At 39.6% G+C, this 13,052-nt stretch overlaps 1 protein-coding gene across 5 annotated transcripts; it reads left to right on the top strand.

The window, feature by feature from the left end:
• The first annotated feature begins 4,413 nt into the window (after positions 1 to 4,413).
• Positions 4,414 to 12,260, top strand: spartb (spartin b). 5 transcript variants are annotated; one of them, XM_068584576.1, is made up of 8 exons: positions 4,414 to 4,540; positions 5,214 to 6,052; positions 7,485 to 7,682; positions 8,954 to 9,095; positions 9,197 to 9,391; positions 9,485 to 9,643; positions 9,734 to 9,824; positions 11,047 to 12,260. In XM_068584576.1, exons 2-8 carry the CDS (start codon positions 5,219 to 5,221, stop codon positions 11,249 to 11,251), a joined length of 1,824 nt encoding a protein of 607 aa, XP_068440677.1. In that variant the 5' UTR covers positions 4,414 to 4,540; positions 5,214 to 5,218; the 3' UTR covers positions 11,252 to 12,260. The 5 variants fall into 5 exon arrangements, with proteins under 5 accessions (XP_068440677.1, XP_068440681.1, XP_068440678.1 ...); XM_068584580.1 differs by having other exon boundaries at positions 10,015 to 11,179; XM_068584577.1 differs by lacking the exon at positions 4,414 to 4,540 and adding an exon at positions 4,547 to 4,669.
• The last annotated feature ends 792 nt before the right edge of the window (positions 12,261 to 13,052 follow it).

Here is a 13,052-nt window from a genome sequence, read left to right as displayed (position 1 = left end):
CCAGCCACAACAGTGGCAACATTTACTTTAATATCTCTGAACCTAAAGTATGTCCAGGCACAACAACCTGTTGAAGTTGATGTTTATGGGAAACATACCTTTTTTTATTGCAATTGACGTCAGTTATCTTTGTCATTTTGCCTGAAGTAAAGTGCTTGTGTGCAGTGCTGTCAGATTGCTGGAAGGACATACTATAGCCTCTGGTAAAGCTCATTACTTTTTAACAGCTTTGGGATTTATTGGAGAAACTTTTATATAATTATTTATTTATTATGAGCAAGCACTTAAAGGTTTACCTTCATGTTTTACTTAATTACTCCGAGTACAAGACTGTTTCAGATTACTTACCCCACTCTATATTTGTACACTTTCAATCAGACACAGCAGTTGCTCTGAGGACAGTCTGTTTTTCCAAATATTGAATATAGCTTGAGAATGATCGCTCCAGACGCAGCTTCTTGGAATCAGAAAGGAACAGTATCTCTGTGCCCATAAATCACGGGGCAGAAAAAGGTTTACTGGAGAGCATGATCCAGTCCTATTTTGTCAACTGAGAACTATGAACCCTTATTTACCCTCCGTAAAAGCTTTTCGCCATTGAAAAGTTCTAACACCCATCTGTCATTTCTCATACTATATGTATGTACCTTGTGATTAATGGAGGGTCTTCACATTTGTTATCATACCTTTTCAAGCTGAAGATGAGTTATGCCTATAGGATAACCTGAGGCAACACTTTAGAGCTCAACTCTAACCGTCTCCGTCAGTCTGAGTCTGATACTCTATTCCTTTAAGCCTTTTCTCTCAATGGCACTAGGAATGATTACACCCTAATAATTACATCCTGTGACGCGTCTCTTCACTTCAACATAAGAAAAGTTATCAAACAACTACTGGAATATTATTTGAAACAGGATTCTTCAGTTGAGCAGTTTTTGTGGACTTGCTTTAGGGTGACCACATATTTGGTTCCTTAAGAAGATATGTGTAACCAGCCTGAACTCTGTGGGGATAATAACTTACCAAATGATGAGCCTCAGCGGACAGTTGAGGGGAATCTGGAATTTGAGGTTCTGATGTTTATTAGGCACTGCATTCATTTATGTGGGTTTTATTAGGTGTGCGTAATTCAAGAGGTATGCAAATGTGTCTCACATATAACAAAATGAGAGACAAAGGACACAGCTGCCCTGTTTTGTCAGTTCCTGTCTCTTTTTTTTTTAAGCTTCAGTAGGGAAAATAGACAAGCTGAGTTTTGACACTAGCCTTAATTGGAATCGTCTGTTTTTCGCCTCTGTCCTGTTGTATACTTTCTACCCCGTTCTGTCTATAGTTACAATATATCTTCCCCCAGCACCCTTTAATACATCAGTTTATCTCACAAACAGGAGACGCAGGGATTTCCATAATTACACACATTGCTTCTCCGTACATTTGTTGATAGAATACTTTTAATGACAGCGTATGTGGCTCTATATCGATTTCATCATGTGTGTAATCATGGTGCTTTTTTCAGTTATTAACTTCACATGGCAATACAGTGACATAGCTTCTTTGTTATGTTAATAGCTCTTTTATTGGGTTTACCCAAAGAGCTATGAATAAGTCAATACTTGCAACATAAATTACAAGTGACCACTGCAGTTGATGCAAAGACTAAAGCAAAGCATGTTTTTAATTCAAAGTTGAATTTGACATTAGTTGTTGGAACTTTGTATCTATGCTAAAAATTACAAACATCAATATTTTCCATCAAAAACTTCTGTTTCTCATTTTGAATCGAGTCTGCTCATTTGCACAAGGAATGCTGACAGGCTGTTTTTTGTTTATATGAAATCTTAAAGTGGCTTATTTGTGAGGCAACTGTTGATAAAGAGCAACAACAATGAGCAGAACTTACAGAGGTCATGGTATCAACTTGTAACAGTGCAGCTATTACGATAGTCTGTGGTTTCTTTAACACTGGTAAAAGTGAACATTAGTATTAGTATTTTAATGTCATCTTGAAACCACATGGCTTCTATATATCTCAAATAAACCACCCTTGCAAAACCTTGAAAGGCTCATATGTTGCTCATATGTGAACACTAACAGTTATGAAAGACAGAGTACTTCGCAGCTTGTTTCAGATCCAGACATTTGTTGTTATTTATTTCCTTAGGAAATGTAAAACCTCCTTATAGATGTTCAGCTAAAAAAATAGGTAACAATATGAAGATATGCAATATACTGGCAGTATAATCAATTAATTAAATAATAGTATTCTAAGGAGAGTCATCAACAAATTGTCTTTTACTTACTTTGTCCTAAAATGTTGACAATATGCACAAAAGTAATTTAAAAAGGTAACGGGCACCCGCATTGTAAGATCTTAGATGCCTTACAAATGGACATGCTTTGTCTCGGACGGGAACTAGCAATATGATTTGGTATCATATAGTGAAATAACATAACATATGCATGAGCTAAAGCACTATTGTATGACCTCATCATACGCGAAGAGCGTGTCCAGTCTGGTCCCTCGGCTCTGGTATCTGTCCCGGATGTATGCTTGGAATTTGTCAATATGGGGATGAGACTGATGTTTATCACATGCCTTCAGGCTCACAGCAACTATGTGGACTCAGCACAAAGTGGTGACAGCCACAATAATAAAATAGGCACATGAAAAGTTGTAAAAAGAAGTGCGTCGTAGATTATGCATGTTTATTTGACTTTAAAGGTCTCTAGCCCGCTCTGTTTAATGCCCATATGCTGGTGATTAAATGTAATTAGTGGCACATTTATACCAAGCACGCCTATTTATTTCCATGCACATGCTTGAATTATGAGGGTTATAAAAGATGTTGATAAACTTGAGCCCACGGTAGTATAACCACCATTCTCTCTTTCCTCCGTGTCCAAGTCTCGGCAGATCTCTCCAATAAGGATAGGATTTGGCGCCCTCTGCAGAATATAGTCATCCATCAGTACCCCACTCCTTGTAATAACTCTCTTCGGTATTGTGTTGATCTATAATTTAAACAAAACCACAAGCTGATGCAGCTCATTATTTATGAAGTATACATATGTGGTATATACATGTGGTGCTCACAAAGAAATATCTTAACAATGCAGTGTTAAACCGTTTTTTTCTTTGGATTTAAGTAAGCTAATTTACATGTATCTGACGCCACTTCTATAGTAATGCCTTAACTGATTACGTTATCAGCTATTGACTAGCCATGGAAGACATTGTGTTTATCTTCATGGAAAACTAAATGGTCAAGTTATCATATGTTATTATACTGTATGTGATGCAGTGACATTGCAGTCATGTTACGTCCCAAACAGTATGTCTATTGAATATGAGTGTGTTTACAGTGGACAGTACACCTCTTAAACAAATAAGATCAGACAAGATAAAACAAGCTATTATAATCCTTTATTAGTCACGAAGTGGTGACATTTGCGAGATTACAGAAGCATAGGGAAAAGTAGACAGAGTAAAAAAGAAACAAGATCAATAAAAATATTATAAGTAAGCAATACAAGATAGTAAAAAAAAACAGTAAATAATCCACATTAATTGAAATAGTATATATACAAACAGAATAACTTATTGCTTTGCCATCATCCTCCACTAACTGTGTACTTTCACTTCCAATAACTTCAGTTTGGTCAACTTATTTTTGAAGAATTTACCAGAAGTAGTAGTTTGCTGCCATAGACACTGGCTTGATCAATTTAATGTTGTTGTAGTTTCTCGCTTTGACCGCTGGAGGGGGTAAATACTCATGATCTTAAATAAACTCGTCGTTTATGCGTACTGCCTCCCAGTGGCTACAATGACGAACTGCAACACATTAGCCAAAGTAGCGTCAGTACAGGAGTATGTTGATGATTATATATCCCGTTTTGAACCTTTTATCACTCTAATCACACAACGATTGATCTAATGCCTTGAGCAAATTAAATATAAAACGAACTGTTCTAGCTGTAAAACCTGTTCTTGCCTCGTTTCCGTTACGTGTTGCTGAATTCATCCAGTAAACGCAAACTCCACAAAACATATTTGAAAAAATAAAAGCCTGGAGATGTCCACATTCCAGACCCACATTGACGCTGACTTGATAAATGTAATGTTGTTGTATTTATTCCTTTTGCTCAGAGGAGGGAGTCAACTCAACATCTCTCTAGAATATGTTAAGAAAGGTATCAAGAAAAGTACAATATTCTCTATTATTTATTCCTTGATTTTAGGCGAAGCGGTCTATGTTAGGGACACGATCCTGCACCACTCTGTTTATGTTCTGCTCTGTGGCCACAGTGACAGATGCAGTTTCTCCAGGTGGCCACATGATGGCAGTCGAGACAAATGTTTAGTCCAGCTTCCGTTGATGCAGCTATGCTAGCACTTCCGGTACATAGTTTCAAAATAAAACAAAAGTAAAGCTGACGCTCGAAGTTAAAGTTGTTTTGTCGTGTTGAGCAGAAGCAACGATACGTCCTGTGACGATACTTTGTGGAGAGTAGTGTGTAACGTCACTACTGTATATTGGTAATTCATGAACAACTTTATTTCGGAAGAAGCTGCTTCAGTAAACGTTGCTCGGTAGACAGCTACACGATAGCTAGCTGATTGACTGAGATTATCGTCGGATATTGCTGCTCACTGGGGTAAACTGAGGTACCGTTAGCAAACAAGGGGCTAGCCTTCGTGCACACTAGCTAATGAAACGTTTGCAAATAATACGACTCGTCCGTATTATATCTATGTAGCGAGCTGCTGGTACTATGACGTAGGTTAACCGCTGAGCTTATGTAACGTCAAACTCAAAGACGAGCTGTTGGTAGTTTGAGTTGTGAACTTTCTCATCAACATTAGCCTTCTCTACTACTGCGACTTCTTTTTTACCTGACAAAGCGAAGCACATAACGAGAGAGTTATTAAGGTAAAGTGACTAAAAAAAACCACATTCGGTTACCCTCGTGTCCCTCTCGAGTGACGTGACATATGGCTAAAGGTTGTGGTGAGATTATCTCATAACTGGGGCCGAATTAAATTGAGCAGTAGTATAACTCACGTCAAAGAAGCATGATAAGTAACTTTAAGTATTATGAAATGTGTTAAACTCTACTTGTGGTGACCAACCCCGACCCTCATCATTGTCAGGCAATTTTTGTATGGATGTACACATTGTAAATGAAGCTAATTGTAAGTGTCATTTCAGAGGGAATGGAGAAGGCTAAACAAGATGCTTTCGACAATGCCAGACTTCAAGTGATCCAAGACGGCTACGAGAGGGCCTTTGAGTGCATCAATAAAGGACTCACTGTCGATGAAGCTGGAAACAAGACGCAGGCTCTGGAGCTGTACAAGCGAGGGCGACAGCACCTTCTCAGGGCCATCAGTGTGCCTTCACGGGGCGAGGAGTGCGTCGGCAGCTCCTGGGAATCGGCCCGACAGATGCAGAAGAAGATGGAGGAGACGCTGAACAACATCACCACTCGGCTGGCGATAATAGAGACGAGCTCTGACATTGGCTCTGCCCCTACACTGAACATTAGCAAAGAGCCTGACACTGATGCCACAAACCAGTCTGAAAAAGGTCTCTATCCAAAGCTTCCTACCCAAAACAAGCCAAAGAGGCCAGCTCCACCAAACATACTTTGTGCTCCTGGCTATGCGGGAGGAGCCGTAGGAGGCATGCCTGCATGCCCCATTGAGGGTCTACCTCTCTCAGCGGCTGTTGTTCAAGCCGAACAGCCTCCGGCTTACTCTCCTCAGGCGGCTGACGGACACTTATCGGTCTCGTATGGAACAGATGCAGGGGAGCTGGCATCGGTTGGGGATGAATTCTACAGCCGTACATCTAACTCGACGCCATCTCTCCAGAGTGTGGGTGAAGATGGAGAGGAGCTGGTGTACATCCCTCATGGGGTGCAGATATTCTTTGTCACGCCTGAAGGGCAAGTGAGTGCCCCATCATACCCCGGCTACCTGAGGCTGGTGAAGTTTACTAGTGACCATGAAGACAGGATGCCCAACCGACCACCAGCATTTTTGCAAGTAAGAGTAAATAAAGATTTCAGCACATCTAACCATTCGCTGGTATAATGCCTGTAAGGACTAAATGTGCAAGCCTTTGATATAGATATAGACATGCAACCCTTATGCCCTTCTGATGCGAGTAGTGCAGTGAAATGTCAACACTGCAGTGTCACCAGTCTTTTTTTGTGCCCTTTCACCTGAATTTGTAAGATGCTTGACTGTGAATCATCATCAGCAGGAGGTGATAGGCTTGTTAATGATCTCTTTCCCTCGCTCCATGGACATGATCATGTGAGCGTTATTTACTTTTATTTACTTGGTACCTTAAACCCAAGGGTATGACGTCGTCCACCTGGGAATTCCCAAATCAGGATCATTACTGGCTCAAAATTGGACACAGATAGTACCTTAGTCATGACCTGCTCAAAATGAACATGTGCCACATCAAGAAAACTAAGATGATCTTAGAAGAAATTCAAATAAAAATAAAACTTATTGTAATCTAAATGCTAAATTGGGCTATGTTGATCTTTGCACCCATGTAATGCCACCAGACGCTTTTCCACAGTATACGTATAGTGTTGAAAATACACAGTGAAATAGTTACACTTGTACAATCGGATGCAATCAAATCTAGCAGCACTACAAAAACACCTACATTGAAGAGGGTTATCGTTCAGTTTATAGCGAAGGTTCACAGGCACGGCTTAATGTTGTGGTCTGTTGTTTGCAGCCTGTTTGCTGACCACTTTTAATCCAACCAGGATTTTTTTACGTATACGTAGAGGTCATAGACAAGGAATTCCATGACGCTATGAGAAGGAATCACCTCAGGCTTTTAAAAAAAAGACAACATAAATACTTATTATAATATCTTATTTACTTTTTTTTTCTTTCTTTTTTTTGAGGCATTATCTATTCAATGCTGTTTTAACAGCCATTACACTGACACCAGTGGATCATGAGACTGAAATGTGACTCTTCATTGGGGAATTTCCCAGGTGCTGTTGCCTGCGGGTGACATCAGTGATTCACATGAGTGCAAGTGATTATCTAAACCCTGCTTACACTGTTATGCCCTATAATCTTGTTAGACATGCAGCAGTCAAAGGGGGACAGTGTGCTCTGGTTTGTCTCTATAACGGTTCACTGTGTCGCACTCAGTAGAATCTCCATTAGAAATGCAAGGCTTGTCATTTTGAAGTTATATTTGGAAACCTATGTTTCAGACCGGCCTCATTACAGAGCTCTTTACCCCTCTTATATTTGACTTCATGGCAAAATCAATATTCATGTTTATAGTATTTTCTTTCATAGTTCAGAAATACATTGTACATTTTGGGCTGATTCACATCATTATATCATGACACACATTTAACCATTTGTCATGACATTTTTCAGCTCTTGCCTTCTTTATTTCTCTTACCTTTTTTATTTTACTTCCTTCCAGGTGTGTGACTGGCTATACCCGCTCATGGCCATGAACTCACCAGTGTTGTTGTGTAACACTGGTGTGTTCATGTTTCCGGACATGATGGCGCCAACTCCAGGCTATTTTGTAGGGGTGGTGTTGTCGTCCGAGCTTCCTGCTGCAGACAGAGACTTGTTCCAGGACGTGCTCTCCCAGAATACAGATCTCCGAGTTCAGGTCATTGTCGCTGTGCTGTCAGTTTTGTGAAAACACAACAAGTTTTAAAACTAATTGCAGCAATATATTTGAATAGATATATATCAATACAAGTCACCAGCAGCTAATTACCATACACATCAACTTATACATACACAAGTATTTGAAGTCACCAAAGAATTGTTTCACAATACCTTTTGGCTTTAAACTCTTTCATGCAAATGAGACTGAGGTTAGAGATCAGGAGTCGCAGTCATGTGACAGTAGATGCAACTTCAATTTTGCATACTATTGGAAAGCTGGGATCCTACTCATCAGTCTAAATTTTCAATGATGTTAATGTGGTACCAGAATGCCTTAAGCTGTTAGATGTTATATTTAGATTTGTCCTCACACATGACTATATATTTTTGGGGTTTTGAAATTCTGTGAGGAGATGCAGATGAAAGTGCAGACTGACATAATACATGCACAAAAATAGTGCTACTGTTAGCCTTGTAACTTCATTGCTGTTTGACAGTCCACAACCTCCACTCCTCAAACCATCACTAAAACATTATGTAATCATTGCAAACACTGCAGATGCTAAATCTATTCCTCCATGAAAAGGTTGTAGTTACTGCTTACGTGATACTCTGAGGTTACAGACTAACAGAACATAACGGTTTCATTGTTTTGGCCTTGCATGAAACTCTTGGTCTGCCTTACTTCTGAGCTGGCACACTTCTCCAAATTACCCCTGCCTCAGCATTGTGGGGATTTGAGACAGACAGGTGAGCGGAATTAATCAGTCATAATGCTCTTATCTGCAGCAGTTAGAACAACCGTAGAGTTTCAGCTGAAAGACAAGTGCCAGTTCAGCCATGATGACGGGGGAGACGCCGACTTGGATAGATGCCAAACAAGGTCATTTTTGATGCATACAATCGGGCTACTTATCTTCTCTGATGGACGTAATTCCCTATCAGCAAGTATGCACTTTTTAGTTTTTTTGGATCAAGTAGAAGATTGGAGGTTTTCTAGCACAAAGGGATACTGTCTGCAGACTGCACAGAAAGCTTTGACAATCTCTTTGTCGCAAACAAATAGTGCATTGTAACGACAAGCCCAGAATAATGAGAGGATCTGCTGTTTGAATGGGCGGTTACTTGGAGACAAGCATTTGAACGGAGATATGTACATGTTGCATAATGTAGCAGATAAGTTGTCCGAAGTTATGACTGACAAGCAGGTATAAATCATACGGTGGCTTATGGTCTGTCTTGATTAAACAATGTGTCTTTATAATTTAGGCTCCAGATGAAACTGCAGATGCCATTAACCTCAGTCAGAAGGTGTCCATCGCTCCACCTGAGGATAACACACTAACGGTATCTGAGGAGGAGAAGACGCTGCCTGAGTGGAGTGAAAAGGTGGCAAGTGGGATCTTGACAGGTGAGGTCAAACCGCATCTTCCCCCGAAACGTCTTAATGCTTTTGTTTGTTCACGATTCGCGAGGAAAGACTAGCCTTGTCTGATCCTGTTGTCCTATCAGGTGCGTCATGGCTAAGCTGGGGCCTGGTGAAAGGAGCCGAGTTCACAGGCAAAGCCATTCACAAAGGGGCATCTAAACTCCGAGAACACATCACCCCAGAGGACAAACCCACCCACGTCAGCCCCACAGTCACCAAAGGCCTCCATGTGGCCAAGCAAGCGACAGGAGGAGCTGTCAAAGTCAGCCAGTTTCTAGGTGACTGAGGCATCCCCGGTCGGCATGTTTTACTTCGCCTGTGTGATTTATTTGGCACTGGACCTCTAATTGAGTAATGCTGTGTTACCGCAGTGGACGGAGTGTGCATGGTCGCCGGCTGCGTGGGTCGAGAGTTGGCGCCACACGTGAAAAAACACGGAGGCAAGCTGATCCCAGAGTCTATGAAGAAAGATAAGGATGGGCGTTCCAACATTGATGGAGCTATGGTGGTGGCTGCCAGTGGAGTGCAAGGTAGAGTACTTAATACTCTGCAAGAGGGAATTATTATAAGTGAAGTCCTTGATGTGCCCAACATGTTTTGTATTTTGTGTATTTGCTCAGGATTTGCGACTATGTGGACCGGTTTGGAAATAGCAGCAAAGGACATTACTACGAGTGTTGCATCAGAGACCGTCACCACCGTAAAACATAAGTAAGTCTGCCCGTCTCGTTTGATTACTTAGCTGACCACTGTCACTTAACATGATTTCTCACCATTGCTCACTAAACAGGTTTGTGACGGTTTGTGATGTGTATGTTGCAAATGGCCTCTTGCATTACACATTATACGTTACAGAACTAAATGTGCACTCACTTTTTTCCCTTTTCGATTTACTTTGCAGATTTAGGGGCCTACAAAACATCATTGACTCACCTATTGAAAACAAGTGTAATTTTTCCTAATTTCACACAGCTATTTACCTCCCACCCATACAAGCATGATATGCCTTCTTTTTTCTTAATGATTTGGCGCTCGCAAGTCTTAATGCTGTGCCAATCTATTTCCCTTCCCTGAGCCATTCACATTATGGTGCTGCTTTTCACTGATTTCTTTAATTGTTTCGACTGGAAATTTCACAACTGCTAACTTTTCTGTCCCCCCTGATTTTAATATCCTCCTATACTGTATGTATTGATGCGACATGTTTCAATTATAAGCAAAATATCGCCACAATTTAGCGGATGATTTATTCCTATGGTTGGGTGATTATCATGTTAAATAGTATAAGTTGATAGCCATTTATCAATTCATACCTTAAAAGGTGCTCAGTGCGAAATTCGAAGCATTTCTATTGCCTCCATGCAGTTCTCAACTTTGAGACGGCTGAGCAAATTATGTCAACAATGTGGAAAGAGCGAACATTGTTTACCTTTATGCTGCCGGTTGGGAAGGCGATATCAGCTGTAACCAACATATGAGCTCAACGCAGAGCGGCAGCTTCCAAGTAGTAGTGTTCACATGAAGTAAAACACATGCACACCCTGCCCAGCTCTGTAAACAAAGAAGCACAGAGAAGCTATGGTTACAACGCACACAGAGGGAGAGCAACTTAATTCTCAGCTCAGGCAGACATTACTCTCCATGCATCTTTACGTGTGTGATGCTATATCAATGCTCTGGATATTGTGTAGAGAGTATTTTAAGGAAAGTGCTTGATTGGTCAACTAATGGGATCAGAAGTATTCAGATTCTGGCAGTTAGAATGTCTTTAATTTAAGCTTGTGCACTTGCATGGGTGAAATCATCGCACTAAAATTTACATTCAGCATGGCATCTTTGCTGTCCTTGCACTACATATTAATTATTTCTCCCCAAATCCTTCTGTTTCTCACTTCTTGCTCTAAACTCTCACCCAATCTGACTTCTGATAAAGGTACGGGTCTGCAGCAGGACAAGCCACAGACCATGCTGTCAATTCTGCCATTAATGTCGGACTCACTGCATTCAATGTTGACAACCTGGGGATCAAAGCTGTGGTGAAAAGGACTGGCAAGCAGACGGCACAGACCATTTTGGAAGACTACAAGCTTCAGGAGAAACCACAGACTGGAAAGCAAGTGGAGAAATCGGGCAAATAGCTGATAGTGCCCTGACCCTGATTCCCTCAGCCATTTTATAAACTGAATATTCATTATTTACAAAAAACATCTATATTTACAATACAACTACTGTTATATACATATCCTATCCTTTGATACAGCTCTAGAGCACTTTAATCTTTAAGTTAAATAGGATAAATGAAGAGAAACGGCAGATATTATAACTCAAATGAAAACATGGAAACACAGTTTATTGGCACATTTAGTTATTACTTAACTTGGGAGATACCAGTTTAATTCTGCTCTTTTTACTAAGACAGCATTTAATTGTTACTAACTAGACCCTAATAACATTCCTAATCTTTGTCAAGCATCTGTGTGTTTGAGTTTATAAGTGCAATTTATATACTTTGAATGAATGATGAATATATAAATAATAATAAATACTATCTTTCAATATTTTAGGATACTGTTTAATCAGACAAGGTGTCTGTTATACAGTTTCAAATGAGGTATAATCACTGTTGCCCATTGTGCCTGCAAACATCTTATGATGTACAAATAATGTGTTGTAAAACTGTAAAACTTGAGTTTAATACATTATGTATTTTTCTTAGACCCTTTATTATGTAGTAAGAGGTTTTTTTCCATCTCCTATGAATGAGGGTTTCTGCTACAATGCTCAGTGCTATATGCTGCATTTCAGTTCAGTTGTATTTGGTTTTCAAAATGTTTATAGTATTTAATATAAAAATCTAGATGTTATTTTGATAGACAATGTTTAGATGAATGTTCATATTGAAGTGCAATGCTAACTTTGTTTGACTTTTTTTTTGAGTGATCTGGTTTGTAATCTATTTAATCTCCATCTCAAAGACTTTTGCAGGTGTGTACATTGAGATTGAGATTTCTTTCCCACCTGAAATTCTAAGAATTCTCTAAAAGAAATTAAATGTCTGAAGAAAGAGGAAATTCTGTATTTATTTAGTATATTTTTGAACAGTTTTGTTTAAATCTAATAAACACTACCTTAAATGTCAGCCTAATACCACCATCTCGTGTCTGTTTTTCTTACATAGAGTATTTTGACATTATAATAAACCCATGTTTTATATTTCTTGTCCATCTGGAGTTGAATTAATCTTTTAAGGGCTTTGTGGTGTTTTCTTTTTCTGCTGTCAGATGTGCTTTGAAAGGGCTTCTCTAAAGACCCACATAATTTGTCTATAAGCTTTTAACTATTTAGATCTCTCTGGAGCAATAAACAAAGACACAATGTGAAAAAGATGAATTTCCAACTAATAATTTAAGATGAAAGTAGAAAGAAAAGTCAACTTTTGAACAAGGTACAAGTGTTTCCATTGTTTGAAGATCTTTTAGTCGGACAGCCTGAACCGAAAACGACCTTCGAAATTTTAAGGTTAAGTAAATTAGGCTATGCCTGCAGCAGGCCAACTGGACAAAAGCCCTAAAATAAAGTAATTGGTTAGTCATGCCAGATTGAACAATTTCCAAAATGCTGATGGTCATAAAAGTAACATTATGTCACTTGTCTCGACCACCCTCCTCCCCTCCCCTCTACTCCTCAAGTCTTCATGCAAGATGTTGGTCGATGGAAGTGTGACAGAAGAAGATTTTGATGCAACAACACATGCAAACCATTCATTTAGGTGATCTTTCGCTTATACTTAAATGATGTTTATTAGTTCCCGTGTGGAATGTGTCCTTCACCTGCTCCTCACACTTATCCAAGCACTCCGGGTGAACTAAGTAATTAAACACATTACAAACACCTGTGTGGGTTGGTCTCAAACCAGCCAGATACCTTGTCACATCACAT

Source organism: Clinocottus analis, unplaced genomic scaffold, assembly GCF_023055335.1.
Source record: "Clinocottus analis isolate CAN_PGR_092001 unplaced genomic scaffold, fCliAna1.0.p SCAF_2, whole genome shotgun sequence".
Lineage (NCBI taxonomy): Eukaryota > Metazoa > Chordata > Actinopteri > Perciformes > Cottidae > Clinocottus > Clinocottus analis.
The sequence above is the reverse complement of the archived record's forward strand: the minus strand, read 5'-3'. Positions and strand labels throughout refer to the sequence as shown.